Source organism: Triplophysa rosa, linkage group LG12 (genome assembly GCF_024868665.1).
Source record: "Triplophysa rosa linkage group LG12, Trosa_1v2, whole genome shotgun sequence".
NCBI classification, from domain to species: Eukaryota; Metazoa; Chordata; class Actinopteri; order Cypriniformes; family Nemacheilidae; genus Triplophysa; species Triplophysa rosa.
The window spans coordinates 11,913,873-11,926,105 of NC_079901.1; the positions used below are offsets into that span (position 1 = coordinate 11,913,873).

The 12,233-nt window shown below is 38.3% G+C and overlaps 1 protein-coding gene across 1 annotated transcript; it reads right to left on the reverse strand.

The window, feature by feature from the left end:
* Positions 1–6,298: 6,298 nt before the first annotated feature.
* On the reverse strand, positions 6,299–9,867 carry LOC130562938 (extracellular calcium-sensing receptor-like). The gene is made up of 6 exons (XM_057348278.1): positions 9,659–9,867; positions 9,264–9,558; positions 8,427–9,182; positions 8,107–8,334; positions 7,373–7,496; positions 6,299–7,212 (listed from the first exon to the last, which is right to left on the reverse strand). Exons 1-6 carry the CDS (start codon positions 9,865–9,867, stop codon positions 6,299–6,301), a joined length of 2,526 nt encoding a protein of 841 aa, XP_057204261.1.
* Between the last annotated feature and the right edge of the window lie 2,366 nt (positions 9,868–12,233).

The following is a 12,233-nucleotide window of genomic DNA, read 5'->3' on the forward strand; positions in this document are numbered from 1 at the left end:
CGATTTTATCGATAGTTGGTCTGTGACGTCACTTGCGAGCTGCGCAGTTATAAATCAAGCGCATCTTCTTCCATTTTAAAATTACCGTTTTAGATGCGTCTCTTGGTGCAGCGCGAGGTGCGCAGCTTTAAAGTCAGATGTGGTTCTCCGTGGATGCGTCTCTTCGTGAACCGCGAGATGCGCAGTTTAAAAGTCACACGTGTCTCTCCGTGCAGCGCGAGGTGCGCAGTTTTAAAGTCACACGTGTCTCTCCGTGCTGCTCGAGGTGCTTAGTTTTAAAGTCACACTTGTCTCTCTGTGCAGCGCGAGGTGCGCAGTTTTAAAGTCACACGTGTCTCTCCGTGCAGCGCGAGGTGCGCAGTTTTAAAGCCACACGTGTCTTTCCATGGATGCGTCTCTCCGTGCAGCGCGAGGTGCGCAGTTTTAAAGTCAGACGTGTTTTGCATGCATCTCTTCAAGCTGCGCAGTTTTAAAGTTTAAAGGGGAGAGGTGTTTTAAATGACAAAATTAAAGATTATATTAGTAAAATCCAATTTGTGGCGTTTGCACTTTGCAAAGTACATAATAGGCTAAATACCCTGATTTGGTGGTTTATTTAGTTCAGAGGTGGGTAACGAAGTACATTTACTTGAGTACTGTACTTAAGTACACTTTTTGAGTATTTGTACTTAAGTATTACTTTTTCTGTTTACCTTTTACTGTACTTCACTACATTTGAATGACAAATATCTCACTTTTCATGGCACAAAAAAAATGATTTCCTTGGCGACCCTCCCCTCGCTCCAATGTTTGGGATAGACTATTGTCAGTTGCTTCTAATATGACACCTGAATCAACTCAATTTTATCAATCGAAAAAATAATCGCCCAACTAATCGATTATCAAAATAATCGTTAGTTGCAGCCCTATTTTGCACTATACAGTATTTACTGCAGCAATCGTAGCAAAAGATGTGAGTGCACAAGTATCTTAGTTTGTGATTTGTAGAACTAGATTTGTTCACTTGCACTGAAGGATTCAAGAAGGCGTAATTGTTGTGTTGTGTTTGCGGGAGTGAAAAAAAATCTACAAGTTTGCAACTTCAAATTTTGACTTCAAATTTACTGATACACATGTGTGGCCGACCTCTACAACTACAAGTTCCACTCTCACAGGCGCTCAGTTGTTTTGCACCCAAAATACGATCACCTCATTTACGGAGAAGCCCTTATGTGTAAAAGGAATCGTACAACCAGTTGTCTGTCACGTCACCCATCAGTCGCCACAACGTTAAATGTGCTAATAAAAGCACGGAGCCGATGTCAGACTGCTTTGTAATGTTTTGCACAGCCGATCTATCTACAGATGCGCTACATTATAATGTGATTGTCTAGAAAAACACAATAAACATGATTTATGAAAATGAACAAAAACAGAGTTATCTGGTTTTGCAAATAAACTCTTCATGTGGTCAAGTTTAGCAGACCATGGACTGATTATGTGCACTGAATAATATGAAATACAAATTGTAATAATTATATATATAACTATATATAAACTATGACTATATATATAGCGTTGGGGGGGGTCTCGCATCATTGTCACCTTTTTTCAACCCGATGAGTCTGCATTCCTGATGGTATTACCATGTATTATACCATTGTTTACCTCATTTGTAAGTCACTTTGGATAAAAGCGTCTGCTAAATGACTAAATGTAAATGTATTGCAAAACTGTAGATGTTGCAAAATGTACTTTTTGCATTACACTCAGATTTATTAGCTATTAGATGTATCATCTAATATCTAATAAAGCCTTCTCTTTGTTGAATTATTATAAACTATATTCCAGGTTTTACAGTTTAGATACCTTTAGTCTGGTTGAGTTAAATATTTAATTCATTAGATGTTTAATACACAAATACTCTCTACATGCCAAACATGGACATGATCCTTATTTTGCTAAACAACTGATTCTTGCCATTTCAGAAGGGCCCAAAACTGACACTACAAGAGCCCTCATGATCTGGGACTATGATCTGTATAAGGACACTCAAATACGAGTGTGCACTAAATGTGGGTTTGTTTTGTTTTGGAGGCACCTGTTAAATTTTCTTGCAGATATATACATACCACTGAAGTCTTAAAGCCACAATATGGAATAATTTTGTTATGAAATATCCAAAAATCACATGCACAGTGTGATATATTTCATGCAGTTCAGGGCTCTAGACTAACTTCTAGACTAACCACAAAAGTTAGGTGCCCCCAAATTTTCGACCGCATCACATTTAACACCGCAGTTTTACCAGTTCACTTTTTTTTAAATCGCTGTCTATAAGGCAAAATTGACTTGTTGACATTGTAAATGATTAACTAACAATCTGGTCAACATAAAGTTCTTTATTTGAAGCACAATTCTACAAGAAAGGTAACTTACTGAAAAAGTGTTGGTGCTTAAAGTGCTTCACTGAACTGAAATTTAAACTTAAAACATCTCAAGATAAATGGACCAGGGCCTGACATAACCTGGGAGGTTGATGGCTCCATGTCAGAGAATTGCTTATGATTTTCGGACGGATCAGGCCTTAACTTAACATTATTCACTAAAAAGTTGTCAATCGTTCTTTTCATTTTCTCTCATCATCTGCGGCTACATCCACTCTGTTTAACTGACGGGCCTATAGGCTCCTCACCTCTCTGTCTGACTGCAGCACACGCATTGTCACACGTACACACGAGAGGTTGCGCTAGACTTTTTATTGTCCGTCATTTTGACTGACAGGCTCGTAAAAAATCCATCATAATGTACTATGGTGCAAGGTGGCGTTAGGTGGTAATTAGTATGTCCGTGACGTCATCACACTGTACTTGCGTATCGGAACTTGTTGGATTTTAATACAACTGAATGCCCAATAATGCCGTTGTTGTTTTTATTCATCTATATATTTAATGTTTTAATGTTTATGTACATATGTGATTCGATCTGGGAAAACCAAACACATGGTGCAAATTTATATATTACAGTTTTTGATACCATATTCAAGCCCTTTCCAAATCAGTTTTTATTTTGCTCATACCTTGTGTATGTAACAAAAGTTATGGCTGAGGTCGGCTGAAGCGCTATGATTTTCAGGAACGGAATTTGGAGGAAAACGGTTTTAAAGTTAAGTGATGAAAATAAAATCACAACAGTCCAGTATCACAAGTAAAAGTCACTTTAGAGTAGTAAAAGACTTACTCTAATAACAATTTAATAATTAAAAAAAAAAAAACATTTCCCAGTGTTGAAGTCTAAAAATACTGTACAAAACAGTTTGAATACAATAAAAGTAAGGAAAATGGTGCAGGGCACATTTAAAGAATGAGAGCTCTGCCATTATCACTACACAAGGAAACTAGCAAACATTACGGATAACAACTAATAAGCAGTGAAGCCAGCTTTACGTTGTTTATCATGTGCATAGTGTCTGGACTTTTGATCCTCCCTTGTATGTTTTGCGTTCAGATAACTCCCGGTGCTGCAGACGGGGAGCTCTGTCATCTCACGAAAACATTGTATAAAAAACTTTGCATGCCGTAGTTTACACAGGACTGGCGGGAAATGTGCATTGTTACTCCTTCATTCTTCATGTTATGTGGTTTACTTTGATAGGTGAACTGTCTTTCCCGCGTCCCAGCGCGACATCCGATGGGTTTTCCCAGATCGCATCACATACAGGTGCTGGTCATATAATTAGAATATCATCAAAAAGTTGATTTATTTCACTAATTCCATTCAAAAAGTGAAACTTGTATATTATATTCATTCATTACATGTTATGTGGTTTACTTTGATAGGTGAACTGTCTTTCCCGCGTCCCAGCGCGACATCCGATGGGTTTTCCCAGATCGCATCACATACAGTATGTCTAGTCAGTAACAATGACAGGTGAAAACATGCACGTCCCTTCGCGAGCATATCACGCTCTAATGAAGGGAAACCGGGAGTTACAAATTGCCCTCATTGTAATCCGTCAAAATGACGGACGGACGGACGGCCTTCAGATTTTTCCGTCACTGGTAAAAAAAATCTGTCAATGACAGAGAATTTTCAGTTAACGCGACCTCTGGTACACACACGTACAGGAAAATCTGGACCACTGCCAATCAGAGGGGGGTCCGCCCTTCACTATCTCTGATTGGTTTAGACCACTGGTTTAGTCTGTTGTTGAATCACAGGAAGACTTTCAGAGTCGCGGAGACTTTTTTTCTCCCTCGAACGGCTGGTCGCACCTGTGCAACCTCAGATTTTTCTTAGTCGCACCATTGAGAAATAAGGTCGCATGTGCGACCAAATTGGTCGCACTCTAGAGCGCTGCAGTTGTGTACTTACATTATCCCAAATGTTCACAAGAATGTGCAAATCCAGAGAAATTCCTATTTAAATGGCCCGTCCCTTGTCTCGCTTGTATTTGTCGCATATCAGTGACTTAATATCCGCTGCTCCTCACTACCCTCAGTTTCCGGTTGTAGAAACTAAGGCAACATGCAAACGCAGAAGTGGTTATACAGCATCTGTTGTTTTGTTATTATGGATCACGATTACGCTTTGGCGAGTAAAGGAAACCCCAAAAAAGCCTAAACGTATACCAAATGAGGCAAGCAGGCTTATAGACAAACAAAGAAATAAGAAAAGGATTAATATCGCATGGCGTTTTCTAATTGGAGAGAGCATCGCGACCAAACTGTACTCGATAGAGACTCCGCTCTCGCATGTGTTTTAAAGGGGTCATATGGCAGAAGTACATGTTTTTCTGTGTTTTTGGTGTGTTATAAGTTGCCCATGCATGTATTAGACACGTACAATTGCACAAATGAAAGTGTGGGAACAAAAGATGCATTCTATCTAAAAGCGATTGCTCAACCAGACTTGCCTGAAACGCCTCGTGTAACCACACCCCGGCGAATCTACATAACTTCGTAACATGATTTGACTAAGACCGCCCAAATCTACACGTAGTTAAGGTGGGCGTAATTGTAAATCTCATTGTATCGTCTGTCAGTACAATTGCTTTGGAACCTGATGTTCCGAATATGGTAAGAGGCGTTACATTTCCGTGAAATGCTTGCAGTATTTGACCAATCACTACGCAATGGTGAACTGGCCAATCATAGCACACCTCGCATTCAGAGCGATGAGCTTTGTAAAAAATCAGCGCGTTTCAGAGAGGCGGGGCAAAGAGGAGATACAAACATGCAAGGTATGTGGAAATACAACGTTTTTTAAACTTTAAATGGTGTAAACACATTGTGTTACATCTAAAACAAACAATAATATTCGTTTTAGCCATGCAATATGACCCCTTTAATAGACAGGTAAGCAAATAAAATGTTATTGTACACGAAATACTCATGCACAGTTTATTTGAATAGTTATGAATGCAGTTACCCTATGAAATGCGGTATATGTCGCACAAAAATATGTAGCCAGTAATGTTACTTGTAAATACTGTGGGTTGTTCAAATTTATTTTTTAAACGATGACTGTATGACTGTTTTAAACACGTAAAACTGTGTAGCATTACGCTACCAAATCAATTGACAAAGTCCAATATCAGTCGTGGGCTAGTAGCATTACATTCCACGTTTCTTGCAAACTAATTCATTACGTTGATGACAAAATATAATTCATTCATTACTTTGTCCGTGAACATGATGGGCGATCTCCATACGCTGGATGGTGAAAACGACATGACCCATAATTCCAATCTCTTACATAACATCATTTTGCTTCGCCTTTTGGTGTTGTTTCGAAAGTGCGCCATCTAGTATTCAAATATTCCATATTGTGGTTTTAACATCAGGATTTTTTCAAACAGATCAAAGTCTTAAAGCTTTGTTTCTACGGGCACCTTAGTGGCTAAATCAGATTAGGAAACATGATTATATATGATATAATTTGGCACAGTTACAGTTAACCATGTTATGATATTTAATTGTATGGCAAATCATCTCATGACAAGGTAGTTAGCTAGCCAAATTGAGATACATGTATGGCCTTATACTGAAGCAGAATTTTTCATGCAGTTTTACAACTTTCTGAGCTATTGGCTGATAAATAAATATGTTTATTTTACAAACAATCCATGTTTATTTTCAACATCTTTATGAACAAAATGTTATTACATTTACAATATGGATTTTTTTCAGCTAGGGTTATTAAGAGATGTCATTGTCATTTAATTTCTAATTGCTTTGAATTAACATTTTATTTATTTTACAATGCATTGGAAAAATGAAAGCTACTGCAATTTTCATATGGTAATGTAATTTATTTCTCAGTAGGATTTATTTTGTGTTTTTCCCATTAAATGTTGTTTAGTATTTTGTTTAGGCTTAAACAGGATGATGTAACATTTAGGTGCAAATATGCAGAATAATAAACCAAAGCTTGAAGCTAAAATGGCAAATATCTCCACAGCTACAGTAAATTTTCCAGGAGAACTGACATAACCTGGAATAAATGTAATCCACACAGCACAGAATATGAGCATACTGAATGTGATGAATTTAGCTTCATTGAAGTTATCAGGCAGCGTCCGAGCCAGAAAAGCCAGAATTAAGCACAATAGAGCCAGTAGTCCTATATAACCCATTACAGCCCAGAAACCTACATTAGAACCCAGACTGCACTCAAGAATGATCTTGTCTTTATAATATTTCATATTTTTATAGGGAAAAGGAGGAGATATTGTTAGCCAAAGCACACAGATAAGAACCTGTATAAGTGTAAAGGCAAGAACACTGAGTCTCTGTTGTACAGGCCCAAACCATTTCATGACATTACTTCCTGGAAGTGTGGCCTTAAAGGCCATTAACACAACTATTGTTTTCCCCAGAACACAAGAGATACAGAGGACAAAAGTGATCCCAAACGCTGTGTGACGTAACATACAGGACCACTCAGTGGGGCGACCAATGAAAGTAAGTGAACAGAGAAAACATAGATTCAATGAGAAGAGCAGCAGGAAGCTCAGCTCTGAGTTGTTGGCTTTTACTATGGGGGTGTCCTTCTTACTGTAAAACAGGACTGTGACCAGAACAGTTATTCCTACTCCAAACAGTGAGAAAAAGACCAGCACTATACCCATAACTTCTGTGAATGTCAGAAACTCTAAAATCTTTAACACACATTTATTTTTCTCAGCATTAGACCAGAATTCCCCTGGACACTGCATGCAGTTATTTGAATCTGGAAAGGAAGTTGTGATCACTATAGTTAGAGACAATATGAAAATTGTTTCATTTATTTACTCCATTGATAAGAAACTGCACACTGAACAGCAGGAGGAGAACACAAAAAGAGCAACTAGCCAGTTTTCTTTGAATCTTTGATGTGGGCTGAAGTTTACCTGTCTCATTACTGATTTCTCCATCTGCACATGGAATACAGTCATAACAGCAGACAGGTCTTCCTTTCTGTACAGCCTTCCTAGTGCCTGGAGGACAACTCTCACTGCACACAGACCTTGGCTTCTACACAGAAAAAAATGGCATAGTGATAATGATAATAATAATAAACACAATTTGTCAACATTATTCATAACACTTTATTCTAGTTAACTGTGTTGATGCATGAAACAATGCATTATGAGCTATTGTAAGGTAATGTGTTGTACAGTAAATACTGCTTGTAATCAGAAAATGTATTAAAAAATGATGTTACAGAAACATATTGTTAATTCTGCTTGACACAGTTCATTGCCCTCTTTTTTGCCTGCTCAATGATGCTCCTTGCCATTGCCTTGCTTGGTTAAACTCAATTGTGATGTCATTGTACTTGAGCAATGCCCTTTTGCTCTGAATGTCCAATGTCAGTTAATATCATAATGTCATTTTCAATATACTCTATTAAAGAGTACATATATACATGTATATTCCCATCAGTAAATAGTATGCAATATCTCATAGATAAGCATTACATTAGATTATTTCAAAGCCACGAGAAGTCAATGAGTATGCTACAAATATTCATGTTTTTGTGTATGGGAACATCATTTTCTGTCCAGAACTCTGAGCAATTACAGAGATTTGATAAATGTTTGGAAGCCCAATTTTATTCTGGGAAGACCACAAAACATATTACCTGCAGCTGTCCTCCAGCCCAGATGATGTTTTCAGTGTTAAGCACAAAGCGCTGGTCAGGGGGCAGTGAGGCATCATAGTAACCCACTGCTTTAAACTGAATTGATCCATCAGAGTCCTGCTGCCAGTTCACAACTTCATACTGGGCTACTGCACCACCAGTGCTGTCAAACCACACATGATCTCCAAATTTAACTGTAAAATTGACCGTTTTCAGAGCTTCAACAACCTAGTGAAAATAAATAATTTAAATGAGACATGTTGCCACTAATAGACTATGAAATTACATTTTGTCTTTATCTTTCTAGCTAATTGTTTTACCTGATGTGGTTGTATTGTCAGGCCCTTCTGACATCCTTCTTTTTCTTTGCACTTGAGCAGACTGTGTAGTGCATAAGCCACAGCATACACGGCTTTGTAGACATTACTTGAATATCTATGTTCAGGCACATCTTCATTGTAATTTTTAAACACAAGAAGATCCTGATTTTTGTTGCAGTTTAATTGACCTTGAGTTGAATTTTTATCTTTCTCCGAGCATGGAAAAGCTGTGTCCCAGAATGCTTTAACAACATAATCTGAAAATCCTTCAATATAAATTTTTCTTACGGCGAAACCCAGTGATCCTCCAAGGACACGAAAGCTATTTGGAGTGATCAATTTCTCTGCTGTTATCCATGCCTCCACACCAATCATTTGTAGGCCTGTAATATTCTGAATATTTAACTGCTCAAGTAGATTCTTCATCTCAAAACTAGTAAGAAATGCAACAATGACTTTAGCAGTGCTTTGTTTTATTATGTCTACTGCTTTCTGGAGTTTTTCAGGCTCTGTTCGGTAGAATTTCACAGAGTACTCTACACAAATGCCCTCCTCCTGTGCTGTGTTCAGAAATATGGCCATTCCATTGTTTCCATAGTCATTGTCAGTGTTCACAGCTCCAACCCAAGACCAGCCGAAGTGTTTGACTATGTGTGCAAGTGCTCTGCTCTGATGATAATCACTAGCAATAGTTCTGAAGAATGATGGGTATTCTTTCCTATTACTGAGACACTCACATGTTGCTGAGTGACTTATCTTAACAAAGAAAACCACATGAAATAGTAACAATAATTTGTCTGCTAATTGTGTCAAACTTTTGCTGCCATTGCCTCTTACCACTGGGATTTTAAAAGGTCCTGTTGCTCTGGACAGAATCACTGTGGCAGAAGACTCCGATTCCCCTATGATAGCATGTACATGTATAGGAGCCTGTCCATTGCATTTATCCCCCGCTTTCAACTCCTGACCATTCATTAAAGCCATTGTTGAATTCATAGAAGTCGGTCGTGATCCACATGTGTCATATATTCTATAGCCAATAGAAACATTCGGGAGCAAAGTTTCACTTTTGTTTATCTCCTCAATGGCAAAAATCATGATCTGAGCCATCCGAAAATCTCTTAGATTCACACTGTGAACACATTAAACCATTTGGCTAAATAGCAACAATATTAAACAATAAAAAATCTTATTAATCTGTTCTATTGCTCTACATTTCCAATGTAACACACCTGGTGCATGATAGAAGTTGAGGTTTCTCTGTGAATTCAAATAAAGACAATGTTTCTATGCTGTGGATTGAAAAAAGGGCACCAATATTTATGTCTCCATCCTTGGACAGCAGTGGGTATTTTGGGTCTCCCATCATTCGGCAAACAGTGTTTTCTCCATCTGCCTGCAGTTGATGAAAAAGTAGGTACGTGTAAAGAAAGATCAGCATTCCAAAGGCTCAACTGCAGCTCCAAAATGATGTTGAACATATTCAGTCTAAGCATTTTTATAGACATAATGAACATGGATGAATGATTAAGAATATAAGCAGTGACCTCACAGGGCAGAGCATGAGGAAGGTGAAGAAGGGGGAGGTTAGAGTTTACTTTAATAGTTGCAAACACAAAATGCATTCTGAGCGAAACTAAATCTCAAACTCAATTTACAAATTTTTTTGGACAAGCCAGTCTACACTCTTAAAAATAAAGGTGCTTAAAAGGTTCTTCACATGCAGCGATGCCATAGAAGAATGATGTTTGGTTCCACAAAGAATCATTCTGTCAAAGGTTCTTTTAAAGAATTATCTCTTTCCTAATTTTTTATAATCTGAAGAACCTTTTTTTTCGCCACAAAGAACCTTTTGTGAAACAGAAAGGTTCTTCAGATGTTTAAGGTTCTTTATGGAACCAAAAGGTTCTTCTATGGCATCGAAGAACCTTTTGAAGCACCTTTTTTTTAAGAGTGTATTAGTTAATTTTCACCAAATATTCAAAATGTAGTAAATTATAAATGTGCCAACATATTAATGTTCAGTTTACCTGCACACTTAGATTTACATAACATGTTATATAATAATCTTTTTAAAAATCTATATACTGACCTCTTTATAATCTGAGGATCCTTTTATTCACCACAAAGAACCTTATTGAATATAGAAATATATAGAAAGGTTATTTTATTGTTAAAGGTTCTGTATGGAACCATTTAGACCAAAAAGGTTCTTCTATGGCATCATGAAGCACCTTTATTTTTAAGAGCGTAGTTAATCTAAATTAAATGTACACTAGTACTTCTATACTATTTTTTATTTGTTTGTTGAATTAAGGTTGTAGTGTGGGATACATTTGTAAAATGAAACAAAACAAAAAGTAGAAAAAAGATTAACATAATAAATTGCTTTAACTCTTCACTCTAAAAAGAAAAAAATGGTGCTATATAGCACTAAAAGTGGTTCTTGGCTCGTAATCATAGGGTAACCATTTTAGTGCTATATTGCACCATATCTTGGTGCTTCAGTGGTTCTTCAGAGGTTCTTTGGGGTGACCAATTTAAGAACCAAAATATGGTACTATGATTGTAAGTTAGGATCCCAACACTCTAAAAAAATAGTGCTATATAGCACTAAAAGTGGTTCCTCTATGATTACGAGCCAAGAACCACTTTTAGTGCTATATAGCACTATTTATTTTAGAGTGTTGGGATCCTGACTTACAATCATAATAATATGAAATATATGATCCTTGCTTGGCTTGATTAAAGGGGCCTGACGTCACCAAGGTCAGAGCCACCATGAACTGAGCAGACGTCATTGAACAAAAATTAATTTGTTCCTCTGGCTATATGTTTTGTTTTTAGTGGGTTACGTTACTCAAAGAAATCCTTTGTTCCCTTTCTGTCGGTCTCTCGACGTTGTGTCGAGCCGACAGATGGGGTTCGCTCTTGAGAACCTATCAACTTCTGACTAGTTTAGAAAAGGCCAATGAAATTGGCAAATGAAATTTGCATGCCGGACTCCGCCCCCGGATATCCGGGTATAAAAGGGAGACGGTGTGCTTCATTCATTCACCTTTTGTTCTTCGGAGCCTTCACACTGATCGACTTCGAGACTTCAATCTCTACGTCGAATTACTGCCGGAATCTTATGACGTGGTGCAGCGCACGGTCCCTTCCCGCAGCGACTTTCCCCTGGGCGTCTCATTAGTTCCAGAAGAGTTTTTCCTCTAAAAGAGCAAATTTCTCCAGCGTGGCATGTCCCGCTGTTCTCATGGGTGCAACACACTCATCGAGGAGGGGGACGGACACGATGTCTGCTTCCAGACGGGTGGGGAGCGGCGGGTGGGGAGCGGAGCGCGTGAAATATAGTCAGAGCGCGGAGTGGGTTTTTATCCAAAGGCCGGAGCGATCGCTCTGTCTCGCTCCGGTTCCGCTCCGATACCGCTCACACCACGAGTCTAGGGCATGCACAAATCCACCCAGAATTCACCTGTGCCTTCAACAATTAACAAAACTGTCAGCCTACATTTCAAAAATCGTTCGTTGTGAAGGAGAGATGTCTGGTGTAAACACAAGCATAGAAGTGGCGATCCGTGACTCCTCTTCAGGGGAAGCAGTAATGCGAAGCTCGGGAAAACATGTATTTAGCCCTGTCATGTGTGTGTCGCGTCATGTCAAAATACGTGCCTGCTGCAGACGCGTTGAAAGGGTTTTTAATAAAAGAGACGCTCGCGTTTGCTAGATACTTGCTTAGTCTCATGTGCAATCAGAGTTAAGTGTTAATGCAGTGTCTTCTGAACGTGAGCGTCTCTTTTATCATAA

Bases quoted from the DNA above. Each gene is read 5' to 3' on its own strand.
- LOC130562938 (XM_057348278.1), bottom strand. From the start codon at position 9,867: ATGCTGATCTTTCTTTACACGTACCTACTTTTTCATCAACTGCAGGCA. The intron at 9,559-9,658 runs GTGTGTTACATT...ATGTGTTCACAG, and splicing joins CAACTTCTATCATGCACCAG to TGTGAATCTAAGAGATTTTC. The intron at 7,213-7,372 runs GTAAACTTCAGC...CTTCCTTTCCAG, and splicing joins AGAAATCAGTAATGAGACAG to ATTCAAATAACTGCATGCAG.